Source organism: Diorhabda carinulata, chromosome 9 (genome assembly GCF_026250575.1).
Source record: "Diorhabda carinulata isolate Delta chromosome 9, icDioCari1.1, whole genome shotgun sequence".
Taxonomy (NCBI): domain Eukaryota; kingdom Metazoa; phylum Arthropoda; class Insecta; order Coleoptera; family Chrysomelidae; genus Diorhabda; species Diorhabda carinulata.
Window position 1 is genome coordinate 5,287,099 of NC_079468.1, and position 14,281 is coordinate 5,301,379.

The 14,281-nt window shown below is 32.8% G+C and overlaps 1 protein-coding gene across 5 annotated transcripts in view; it reads left to right on the forward strand.

Annotated features, from left to right (window-relative positions):
- Positions 1-13,181, forward strand: part of LOC130898303 (frizzled-2) — a 406,267-nt gene extending 393,086 nt beyond the window's left edge. For all 5 annotated transcript variants that reach the window (XM_057807497.1, XM_057807496.1, XM_057807493.1 and 2 more), the window contains one exon: positions 1,633-13,181. In XM_057807497.1, the coding sequence (XP_057663480.1) occupies positions 1,785-3,602 (1,818 nt within the window). In that variant the 5' untranslated portion in view covers positions 1,633-1,784 and the 3' untranslated portion in view covers positions 3,603-13,181. The remainder of the gene's footprint in view (positions 1-1,632) is intronic.
- The last annotated feature ends 1,100 nt before the right edge of the window (positions 13,182-14,281 follow it).

A 14,281-nucleotide genomic window follows, 5' to 3' on the forward strand; every position in this document is an offset into this window, starting at 1 on the left:
GTTTTATATCGTCTGAACTTCACTCGCGGCTTCACTAATCACTTATTATGCGTTGTGGTCCTCCTTCGTTTTATGAGAAGGAAATTATTTCTGCATTGATATTCATATTTTGCTAATGCGATACTTTGGCTTTCATTAATTATATGGATTGAATTAAGAGATTTTGTTATTATGAAGGATCGTTGAATATTCTTTTCGAGAATAAGTGTTTTCAAAATGGCGTATAGTTGTCTAGTGCAAACGTTGTTGGTTTCCGGTTTATCTGTAGTTGTGAAGTAAAATTGTGGAAACTTCTTAAGTCTGCAGTTTTAATTAAGTTGGAAAGAATCTTGGGACGTTCGATTTGGAGGTGTGTGAAAATTTGACTAGCTTCGTATAAAATGATTGGTTTGTTTTTCTAACATAGAATATTGAAGCGATTGATTAGTATATTAACGTAGAATGGATTCTACTCATGGCTACTGTATATGAAGCGACAAGATATTTTCATAGATTTTCCAAAGTAGGCTTGGGAGTGATCGCGTTGATATTGTTTTCTAGTTGATTTAGAATAGATTTCTTGGAAGTCGCATATACTATAGAGCCGTAGTATATCTTTGAGTGAATGAGACTTTTCTTTGGCATAATTTTTTAACATGTAATATGTGCTGCTTCCAGTTAATTTTATTGACAAAAATATTTACAAGAAATACGATGTTATCATTGAGGGAATTTTATCAAGTTTGCATTCTATAGGTATAAAATTGTGTTTTCCAGAAAATTATATATTACATTTAGTCCTATCAGATGAAAACTGCAATCTCGTACCAGTTTTGATATCGATATTTCATGAATATGTGAACGAATATCCTGCAAAAATAAGATAAGAACTTCATCAACTTATCAGATAGATCCAGTTATATTTATAGATTATATATATTACCAAAACTATAGAGTCTACAAAAATTTTAGTAGCAGTCTCTTTAATTTTTTTATTTTTGTATTAATTCATACTTAAATACTACTGGTTTTTAATCGCATTAATGACATTTTATTCTATTTTCCCAGCATTATTATATTTGTCCTATGTACACATCTTATAATCACTGTTTTGTCTTGGTATTCATAACTATTTTAATTTTATCATTCGATAGCTGAATGGATAATCGTTGAATGTTGTTTTCGAATAGTTTATCGATCATTTCTTTGGTTTTCTTTTTTGTTTCTCTTGTTTCAATATTTGGGAAGATGAATTAGCATTTCGTTGTTAGCTCTAACAGAACCTCTACCTTGTTTTATAGATGCATATTTAATTTATGCTTGAAAATTAATTCTAATGTTTGGTTGACATAAATTTTATGTATGTGTAGTTTTAATCGAAAAAATTAATAATATTGTATGGCTCACTTCCACCTGTACTGGATATTTGCATAGTTTTTAACTTTTGGCTATCGCATCATCCACATAGGTAACGGGAAAGAATGGAATATTCATGTTAAGTTTACTTATGATACTTTTTTCGCGATTTTCCATTACTAAATGTGCTATAACATTCCACGATATCATTTTCCATAATTAGATGATTTTTATCTGTAAAATTGAATCACAATATTGAGCGATACATTTTTTAATTCCGATTTCTTTTTGTTGCAGATCATGGATTTCACACCAAAATTATAATCTCCGGAAACAATCATGAACCAGACAATATCTCTCAACTAGTTCGTAGAAAAGGAAATTCCAATAGCAAAAAATAAAGAAACATAGTCTGAAAATAGTCGTAAGTGAATGCAAGCACTGATACCATGAAAACCACGAGCGAGTTTCTCGTGGTGCTCACGAGTAGCATATTAGCAGGGTTTTTCGGTTCTTCGCACTCTTCAGTTATATCATCAGATCTAGAAGGACGATGCGAAGAAATTACCATACCCATGTGCATGGGAATAGGATACAATAATACACGAATGCCAAACGAACTGAATCACGAAACTCAAGAAGAAGCTGGTTTAGAGGTCCACCAGTTTTGGCCATTAGTAGAAATAGGTTGTGCACCAGATTTAAAATTCTTTTTATGTTCTATGTACGCGCCGATATGTTTAGAAGACTTTTTAAAACCACTTCCACCTTGCCGAGGTATCTGCAATAGAGCAAGAACCGGCTGTGAACCTATTATGACTCACTACGGTTTCAAATGGCCGGAAAGAATGGAATGTGATCAATTTCCTGTTCAAGGAGGAGATATACTATGTATGGATCAACCCGCTCAAAATAACGCTTCGTCTACTCCGAAACCAACAACAAATAGGAAAAACTTGAAACCATGTAGGAACGGTTCAAAAAACTGCACAGTTCCCCTCGGAGACCAAAAAAGAAAAGAGTGCAAATGCCAGTGTCAACAACCCCTCGTCTCCATGGGGAGAGAAATTCCACTCGCCATAAACAGAAGCGTCGCAGGCATCGCAAATTGTGCATACCCTTGCAAGGAAACGTACTTCAACCCCGACGAAAAAGAATTCGCAACCATATGGATAACGCTATGGTCGGGTCTGTGCGCCGCCTCCACACTAATGACACTTACCACGTTTTTCATCGAAACGGAACGGTTCAAGTACCCTGAGAGACCGATCGTCTTTCTTTCCGCCTGCTACTTTTTAGTATCCGTAGGATACTTGATAAGAGTGGGAGTCGGTCACGAGGAAGTTGCTTGCGATGCAAATATCATCAAGTATTCTTCCACTGGACCAAGTCTTTGTACAACAGTTTTCTTACTCGTCTATTTCTTCGGTATGGCGTCTTCTATTTGGTGGGTGATATTATCACTAACATGGTTTCTAGCCGCTGGGTTGAAATGGGGAAACGAAGCGATAGCCAGTTATGCTCAATATTTCCACATAGCAGCATGGCTTATTCCTACTTTCCAAACTCTAGGAGTTTTATTATCAGGTGCAGTTGATGGAGATCCCGTATCTGGAATTTGTTATGTCGGCAATATGAATATGGATAATTTAAGAACATTCGTTTTAGGTCCGCTAATAATTTATTTAATCTTGGGTACAAGCTTCCTTTTAGCAGGTTTCGTATCCCTCTTCAGAATAAGAAACGTTATTAAGAAACAGGGAGGTGCTGGCGCAGGATCTAAAGCGGATAAATTAGAAAAACTGATGATACGTATAGGAATATTCAGCGTGCTTTACACTGTACCTGCAACTATAGTGATTGGTTGTCATTTGTACGAAAATACGTTTCACGAGGAATGGATGAAATCTTTAGCTTGTACTTGTCCGACTAACGTGGTATCCGTTAAGGAACGACCACTTTACTCCGTCTTAATGCTCAAATACTTCATGGCTCTGGCAGTAGGTATAACGTCCGGAGTATGGATATGGTCGGGAAAGACCGTCGACTCTTGGAGAAGACTATCAAGAAGATTGTTTGGAAGATCAGATCTTTCTGGTGCGAACGCTGTATTAATCAAAAACAGAAATAAACCGCCTCCGGCAGGGTTTTTAATCGGAGGTCCAGGTAGCGCTTCACTACTCGGACCTACAAGTAGCGTAGCTTCGGCCAGTCAACACCATCTACACCACCATGTTTTAAAACAACCCCCTCTCAGTCACGTATGACAAGCGGGTGAAGGAACAGCGCCTGTAATAGTTAACCATCCACCTCAAGGTTCAGGACCTTCGTTAAGTAATTACGGGCCCATTTGAGTGACCGCCTGGGGGCCACGCGATATGGTCACAGCTCTCTAGTCTTCGCCGGTGCCAATTCGGACACTTCATTTTTGTACAGAAGAAATTTCTTAATTTTGTTAAATATTTATTTATTGAATTTAAGTCTATAAATGTGGAGAGTTTTGCATACTCATAATGGGTAATTCATATTTTCGAAATTATTATTTTGATGTCGTAATTGTAATAATTAATATTAGTTATTATTAATATTTCACATGTATTACTGTAAAATATATACAGTTCGTCCCAAAATACAAAATATATCCAACAAGTAAATTCGGTTGGTTAAATAAAAAAAAAACGTGTAAAGAAAACAGAAACAAAACTTATTTTATATACAAAAACTATTTTGGAAGTGTCAAAATTTGCTTAAGCTGAATTTCCGTTAGGGATGAAGTGTGCCTGCATTTCATTGATTGCCGTTTAGTTTCTGGGGTGTCGTCAGTTAGCCAAGTTTCATCCTTCGTGCTAAAAGTTGGAGTACATTGCCCATCCGTTGTTTTTCATATTGTTCAGTAGGAATTTAGGATACCCAACGTGAACTTCTCGAAATTTTAGTTTTTCATCAACCATGAAACCAAAGACCGGCATCCACACGTTCTCTACTGAACTGTCTGCTTCATTGTTTAATTAATCAATCACTCATAACATTTTGTCAATAAATTTCACTTTCCTTGGATTTATAAAACGAATCACTGCCGCGCATGCTCGAACTGCATAGTGGATATACTTTGTATTAGGATTTGATGTGAAGTATTACAGGTCTGTGTTATGAATTTTATTTAGATATTTCAAATATTTCTCAACAATCTAGCATTTACACATATCTCTTATTTATAGGACAATTTGTATAAATTATCTTTGATAAATAGATAGTTTAGATATTTTACTTTATAAATTATTAGACATTCATTTCTAAAACTCTTTCTTAAGAGATTCACGGATATTACTAATGATGAATTTCATAACCGTTAAATTACATAGATTTGACTCACAAATGTGTAATACGGTTCAATGCACTTTAATTTTCAAAGCAAAATATTTTTTAAAATGTGAATTACCTCCATTACTCATTTATATAAATAAAATTTACAATGTATGTACAGAAAGGGTATAGTACACTAATTTTTTCAAAAATCAAATTTACCAACTTTGTTTTTTCTATGAGAAACAATTTACATCAATAGAGGCTATAATGATAGTAGAATTTTTATGAACTACAATTACGCCGCAACTGTCATTGAAATATCTCAGCGAACAATGATTTTATTTGTAATTGAATCCACTCGCAAACCGACCGATTTCATTGTATCTATAACTCATCAGTACAAGATAAGTCGTATTAGAAACTATGTTTTTTATTTTTATAACTCGTCTTCTATTGAAAGGTTAAAGTTAACTGTGATTTGTTGGCAGTCCGGTCACTATCTCTTTTAGTTAAGAGATTATTCTCTTCCCATACACATTTTAAAATCATATTAGCTATATATAATAAATCAATGAGTATTTTCATATCAAAATTTGATTCAAACTTCTAAAGAGGGACATTTGGGAATCTAACACGCTATGTCCCCCCGAAAGCTGACCACCTTATACAGTATGGTACAAATGAAAGGAATAAATTTGTTACTTCGTAAGCCGGTGACTTTAAGGGAAAATTCTGGAACCCGATTTTTATTTTTGACGTCATCAATTTATAAATGGAAATGTGGAGTTTTAAATTATTATTTGAAAGATCTTTATCTTCAACTAAAATACACTTAGCATTAGATAATGACATGGATCATTCATCAGTCCTCAGAAAGCTAAAAAAGGACAAGTGGCAACCCTACAAAGTAAGTTTAGTACAATTATTTATGAAAGATGTGAACTTATAAAGGAAAAAAAATAAAAGAGATCCGTTGCTTATAAAAGAGGTTCTTTCCTCTGATGAAGCTACATATCCACTTAACGGTCATGTCAATCGGTACTGGGCTACGGAAAATCTACACTCAGTGCAAAAGTTTCTCAGAGAAAGTTAATGTTTGGGCGGGAATAATAGATAATAGGATTACTGGAACAAACTATTTCGAAACAACCTTTACATGTCTTCGATATTTAGAATTTCTTAAAAAAATTTAGCTCTCCGAATTGAACCTGTTGTTTCAAACCAAAAATGATTTATGGCTGCAGTATGGCCTCCATATATGGCCTGATGCGTAACTACTGAAACGTCATTCCAAATAGATGGATGGGTCGTATAGGGATAATAGAATAGCCATTTGGGTCACCTGATTTGATTTCTTTTCTTTTTATGGTGATATTCGAAAAGTAAAGTTGACCAAAATAGACCACGAAATATCATTGAACACAGAATTCGTATTGAGGGGCACATATAACATATAGGGAAGGTTCGAGAAGATCTTTCAAATAATGTATTACAACACCCACATTTATATTTAAAAATTTTAGTAATTACGTCATCAAGTTCACACAGATGACGTTAAAAATAAGAAGGTATCGATTAAGTCAACGGTTGAGGAAATAACGATTTTATTCTTTTTATTCGTACCATACTGTATGTAATTACTTGAAATAAGTCGGTTTATCTTACAGCGTGAAATTCACACTAATATATTTCCACAAAATGCAATTAAATATTATGAACAAAGGGATAACTTTAGAATAGCAAATATTGTATATAGTTTATTCTAATTTTTTCATAATATTATTAATTAAAAACTCACAAGTGAGTTAATTTTCTGGATTTTCTGAATTAATGGTACCATACCCAAAAGGATTTTTATAAAATTTTTTAATTAACACTTCTGTTGATAGCTCATTGTTGGTTTACAAGAATTAACCATGACTTAGTTTAATAAAGTGGAAAAACTTTGAAAATACATGTATTGTTAGCCAACACCTTCATATTTGATAATAATAAGTTAACTGTTGAATACGCATACGGTTAAAAGAATTTCCATATGAAATCTAACATTCTATTGTGAAACTTTTCACGCGTAACAAAAATATCTCTATCGTTTTTTGAAATGTGGATTTTTTATGATTCTTTCTTCATGATATCAAATATAAAGTTATAATTATGAACTTGATGGTTTAGGATAAAATTGAATATTAAATCATTCCAAAGTTCTGAAGTTCATTTACTAAACAAACAATTGTACATCTCAGATCTCAGATAGATTCTTAATTACCTCAGGAAGCATAATATTGTATAGATTTCTATTGTTCACCAAAAGAAACAAGGAATCTAGGCAGAGTAGAGAAGTTTTTACAATAGTGTGCTCCTTCAGTAGAAGAAATTTGCGTTATACATCAGGATCTAATAAGGCATGATCACATGCTCCCAGTAGATGCTGTCAGTATCACTTACCTTACCAATCGGCACAACGGTCCTTGCAGAACCTTGGCCTCCCGGAAAACTGTCCTCCATTCTTCTCGATGTTATATTTTTCTCCACCAGTTTCGGAAGCCAAGTTCTTTTAGGTCCTATTCTACGTAGTCCTGCCAACTTATATTTGTTCGTACTGATAATCTGCGACCTTCCTGCTTTTGTTGGACTGCAAGTTTGACTCGTCGACCATCCGGCTTCTGTTCGACGTGACCAAGCCATCTTAGTCTCGCACACACAATCTCAGCGATAGTACGAATGTGCCATTCTCCTTGGTCTTGGATTGGTCCATAAATGTGTCCGAAGTACTTTCCTATTTCACGAGTTGAGGCTCAGTTCGTTAACAGGCAGGTTTTAGAAACATACATGACAACTGCCCTTAGTACCGTACGGTAGATCATCTGTGTCTGCTGAGTAGGCGAGATTTTAGCATCTTCTGGGCACTGTTTCTAGCTTTCACACACTCCTATATCTCCAGTGCAGTCTCGTTGTTTTCAGTTATGAGAGAGCCAAGTTATTTGAAGTTGTCAATACGTTGTTATCTACAGTGAACGCTGCTGTTTTTGCGTGGGCTCGTCTGCGCGACATGAGGAAGTACTTCGTTTTAGCTTCGTTCACACTAAGGTTGGATTCTTCATTGAATGTCCGAAAGTCTTCTCCAAGCTCTATTTCCCTTCTGCTTAGCAGGCGGACATCGTCTGCGTAACCTACCTTCTATCTTAATCGGTTGAGTAGTGTTCCTCCCGGTTTGGTCTGCAGTCTCTTCATAAAAGAGCTTCCCCATGCTCTTCGCCTTACAGTGGGTGTTGCATTAGGACATGACCACTTGTCTTATCAGGCAGTATCACTAGCCTGATAATTTTTGGTTGGGAAACGATGTACACGAATTAATCGTGAATTTTCCATGCTATATCTCTAACTTTCGAATTTTAAAGAAGAAAATTTTGCTAAAAGAAGATGTGTGGTGAATACAATTAAAAATATAAGCTACTTTTGTTGGGGAAATATTAATAGGAAGTATTTTTAACACGGTTAATTACAGAATGCTTGGCTTCTTCTTTTAAATTGTTCAATAAAAATATTTTTTATCGTGTTTCTTAGTCTTACTACCATATTATTGATAAATAAATGAAGAGTATCAACGACGTAATTCAATTCTTGTCTTAGAACTGGCTACATTAGGATCCCTTCATGTAGAAAAATTAGAAGTGCGTTATCTATCAGCAGCGTTAAGTCGGGGCGGACGATCAAAAAAATAAACATTTCGGTATTCAATTTTTTATGAGATACATGGATTCTAATTATGAAAATAGCTTAAATTTATTATGAATAAACGCAAAAAATGATTGTCAGACAATCTTCTAATGGTTAAAGTGCTAATAGACAGCACAAAAATGAGATAAATTGCTAAAAGATTGAAATACATAAGTACGTGTTTCCATATTTTATATATTCTTCAACAATTTCTTTTTTCTGAATGTAACTGGTAATTGGTACCACGCTTTCCAAGAAACATTATAGAGGCAAACCTAAACCTAAAATTATACTCACAAGTAAAAGAAAGTGGTAAGTAGAAAATAAATTTTTTTTCCATTGTATTGATTCAAAGACGCCAAAAATCCACATTTTAGAGCTTTATCATTGTTGCATTCTACAAAATAAAAGTATTAAATTTAATATGGAACATTCATTATTATTATTAAATCTCATAACGAATATTTTTTAAATGTACTCGTTTTGTCTTATATCTTGATAAATATATTGGCTACAATAATAAGAAGGGTGCACAGGAATAAAATTAAGTATAATGTACAGGGTACTATTCGTATTTTATAAAAAAAAAACTATTAAAAGATTCCTTTGTACTCTTCGCAATCTATACTCTACTCATTATGAGGATATGATTACCAAAAGTGATGAAAAAAATACGTAATTAAATATATTTTAAATGTATAGTTGGATGGTGTGGATATGTGAATGTGTATTTGATAATTCAATGGAAAAAATTTGGATAAAAACAGAAAGCGATCGTTTCAAAAGCCATATTTGTGCCATAATAAGGTTATCAGGGGACCATCCGGGAATTTGGAAAGTTTCATTTCATTGAGATATCAATGTGAGTGATTGGAAATTAAAATTTCAGGAAAATCTTCATATATATATTCTTGTAGGTTTTTTCTTGTTAGGATATAAGTTTTTTTTTATAATAAATTATTGAAACGAACCCCATAACCTTTTGTACTTATAACCGTCTATTTAATCGTTTTGTAAATATCAAATCGGCAGCAACGTGTCACATAAGCTGCTAATTCGTACTAAATAGTTATCCTGTTGTATGTATGTAAAGATACACAAAAAAGTGATTAACTGTATCCAAGATTCAATATTTATAAAATGTTGTAGTTGTTAGAAGTGTTTGATTTTTTTAAATACTTAGAAGTGAGTTATACCTAAAATTATTAGAGTTAGAACCAAAAAATAGGCTCAACTGATGTCCCAAAAAGTCATATTCTAAATTATTTTTTCATATTGACTATGAATTATTTTCTTCAAATAACGTATTCGCATTTTCCGACATTAGAAATTAATAAACTACATCAATTAATGAAAAATTAAAATCTGTAACTGAATACAATTATCCAATCAGCTTTCTGACCATATATAATAAGCTTAAAACAAAATTTGAGAATGCCATAATGACTAAGTTCGTCGATTTTCACCCTACGTTTTACGTTTTATAAATGCTGGTTAGATGTAAATTTGCACTCTGCACCTATAGGAGTTATAGTTAACAAAATCAAATACATCTAACAAAATATTTTTGTTTTTCGCAAATGGGCAGATAAGGATCTTATCTTCCAATGGAAGACGGAAATATACAGGGTACATATACTGAAATCCAGAATAATGTTACAAAAATATCCATTTATAGAGGACTCAATGTACATATCACAATTTTTACTATTTAAATAAGTATTTCCTACATTTTTTCTTCTCAAAAAAGTTACGCGTCTCTAAAGTAACACTAAAATGACTAATTCAAGTATTTTATAGTGTTTTTTTAGCTAATTTTATGTGAACTAACTATCCTGGCGAACTTTTTTCCCCCAGGTATTTTGGTGCACAGATTGCACTCTTTATTGTGATGGACGACAACAAATAATGCAGATGGTCTTCCGACCCATTTTCTAGATTCAGACCCAACCTTTCAAAAATTGGCCTTGTGATATGTTAATGGACAAAGGACGAATGCAAGACGGATCGGGTATTGAAGACGTTTAAACTCAAACTGCAAATAAGAAATTCCCCATCTTTCTATCATCATTTTTGGTTGGTTTATGTTTCGAAGCATGATTACTACGAAGCCAATCTTTAGTCTTAAATTTTAGGTCGGCAAAATACCATAACCTTGCTAGCGTCTATCCACTTCTTTGGAATCGGTTTATCACGTACAGTCCATTCACCTGACTGTCGATTAGACTCCGGTGTGAAATGATAAAGTCATGTTTCATCCATTGTTACATTTGGATTTATTACATTTGACGGCTCCGGGCACTGTTCAGAATCATCGATCCGTTATAGGATTTGGTCGATTTTGATCCACTTTAAACGGAGCTTTCGCATACCCAAACATTTATTAACGATATGTTCAACACGTTCCTGTCAGCTATCTTAATAATCTTTTCTTTACGAAATTATTTTTTCGACTTTTTTGATGTTTTCGGGCTTCTATTGCGAGCATTGTCCTCGGTGCTCATTTCGTCTCGTTTAAACAGGGGGCAAAGTTAGAATAATGTTTATCAAGCCACGTCTCGGTTTCCCTAATAATTTTTGCCAAAAAGCAATGCTTTATCACATGACAAAATTCTTTTTCATCCATTTCTTCAAAATAACAGAAATTGCTTTACTCAAAAAGTTTTAACTCACAAACAAATAGTAGCTGTGAAATGTATTTACCTGTCTTTTAAAGGTTAGAGTTAACTGGAAATGTTGTGAATTTGATTTTTATAAAACTATCTATTTGTCAGCCTAAGAAGTTTTCAGCCCATTTAGGGTAGGGTAGGTAGGTAGGACATTTATGATAGTATTTCTGTTCTCTTGTATTTGAGCTTACTTCATCAAGACATCCTCAATATTTTTTTCAAATCACTACTCTCTTCTAATCGTCTAGTTTGATGAGCCTCGGTTAGCTCTTTATGTGATAATGCTGGTGGGAGGTAGGGCATATTCTTCCGAATTATTCCAACAATTGTTAAGTTAAAATGCCAGGGAATAAGATTGTCAGCTAAAGATATTAGTAAGCTAATTACCTATTGTTACCTTTTGGTTGGTACCATAAAGTGAAACAGTTGAAAGCTCAATAAAGTAATTCGCTCTGAAGGAAATCCGTTAGGATGAGTAGACTTTTCAACATATAAACTGGCATTAGGATATTTTATAATTCCGGAGTTTCCTAAAAGCTTTTTGTCAGTTTTGTGACATACGAACTTATACTTTGTTCAAAATACTTTACTAAATTCTTCCCAAACTTCAGATATGGGAGAACATTCTTTCTTTTTCTTGTTACCAAACCTTAGAAAAACAATTAAATAGTCTCGGCCTTACGTATACAATATATTTAATAAGAATGTTTCCTTCGACTTTGGTTTAGAATTCCTTTATACCCATTTTTTCCTTCCAAAGTTTCAAAATTAGTAAACTCCGTAAATTGTTTACATAACTTACTATTTCTTGAAATTGTACGGGTTCGCCAGAATCTAGAGATGTTTGTCTTTGCATCAGGTAGACTAGGAGTTTCATTGTGACCTGTCATAGAAGAAATATAAACTGCAACGGGTACATTTTCACCCATGGCTCTATTTAGAATTCCCAATTCCAAATCTGTTTCATAACTATAAGGAAGAAAATCTGCTTTTAATTTAACAACAATATCTGATCAAGATTTGAATTTACTACGATTATTGAGGTATCGTGTGAACGCACTACCTCGAAATAATTCACAAGGCTGTAAAACTAACTCATCATTAGAAATACCTCTAGAAACTCTAATTACCAAGAAGAAATTAAGTGATTCGTTCTTCCCAGATGAGGAAATATCCCATTTATGAACTGGATCATAACGAGATGTAGGAAAAAATGAAGAAGATAAAGATGAAGAAGCAAGAGGAACATGATTATTGTGTGTTTCAACACAATCAGAAATTAGTGAGGTTGTCTTAGTTTCCAAATCAGATTCAAGTAAAATCATTTTCCTATCCAGAGAAATCTTGAGCTGAACTTGTTGATCATCATCTGTGACAACAATTAATCCATTAACTCGATTAGTTAAATGAGTAAACCAACTCTCAACATTATCTTCACATCTAACAAGAGCTGCTGAAGTTGGGCATGTATTAGTTTTTATCTACTCATTTTTGTGATTGCATAATATTATCGGTACGAAAAACTTAAGTAGTAAACTTTTCCTCTTAAAACTATCGACACGTAACTTCGACGTACTAAGGTTTAAGTTATAGTAGGACCTGAACACTATCATTTGGAACATTGTACTAATCTATATGGAGAACATCTGTAAAAAACTGTGAGGAAAGTACAGCACAGCACAGCAACAATTAAGTAATTTTTACGTATGGTAGTAATCAAATTAATTGTTATAAAATTTTAACGCAAAATAGTGGACTCATTGAGTGAAATAACTATTAAGTTGCATTTTATAAATTTGTATTTAAATGAATATTACACATTTTATGAATATTGAATCAAAATAGCTTTAAAAATATTTAGTGTAGAACATATCAAATTTTATACCATAAAAAATAAAAGAAGAAATTGTCTTTTACACATTGGTATTTTTGTTAATCATTGACACATATATTCATTTGTACATTATTTTTATGATACATAAAATTGACTTTGACTGAGCACAAACATTGTTTTTGTATATTTTTTTAAATAAAAACTTGTACAGAATAAATATAATTTGTAATTGTGTGTATAGTAGTGTTAGTTGATGTAACTTGTCTGTATGCTTCAAAGTGTATACGATTAAATATATTTTATTGTTCCAATTTAATAAACTGCATTTTTATTTCTACTCCTAGACATTTACAGGTTATTACCATGGGACAATTGAACCCAAAGAATCGATAGTAATAAAAAAAATGGAAACGTTCAATGTCAATTTTAGAATTAACGTTTCCAACTACGAAATACATTTCTTTCCTACGTGGAAGGGGAAAACCTTATATTGGAATATATATACAAAAACATGCTCTAGCTGACTGATTCATCGTCGTACAGTCGAAACTAGTAAAGGTAAAATCATGAAATTTGGATAATTATTTCCTTTAGAACATAACCCCCCACCACGGCAGGCTTTGTGTATTTTCGACCACTATTATATGAATTTTCATCATATTTAAAGTCAGGATAGGGTAGGTGGGGTTAGGTTCCACAAGAAGCAAACGTTCAAAATCAATTTTTGTTGTTGTGTTGGCACCAATACTTTTTACTTTGAAGATTACAATTTTTGGTAATTATTTAGTTTAGGTTGCATACGCCGGATTTCCTTGAAATTTTAGTATGTTGTGGAGAAACTTATGCTGATTAATTCAATATATGTTTATATATAGGGCGCGAAAATTTAGATAGGTTAGGTTAGATGTTAAAAGATAGTCTTAATGTTAAACAGACCCCCCCCCTAATCCTCTCCAACATCAAGTATTTGCAAAATATCAATTCAAGGTAGTAGATAGATAGTGTACATTTTCCAATGTTTAAACCTTAAAAACTATATGAAGGAATGTTTTCCACGCCCATATAACTATATATATATATATATATATATATATATATATATATATATATATATATATATATATATATATATATATATATATATTCTTTTTCAGCATAAATAACTGTATAACATACTAAAATTTCAAGGAAATCGGGCGTATGCAACCTAAATTAAATAATTACCCGATTTTTATTAGTTGGATTTTTTTTGGTAAAAAGAGGTAAGTCTATTTTTCTTGATTTTTTAGATAATTATCAACAAATTTTGACTGATGATTTTTGTTAGTCTGAATTACCTTTTTCAAAATTTAAATATCTTAAATATTTAGTGTTTACAAAGCTACTGCCGAATGTTTACAATTTTGTGTGCTACCAACAC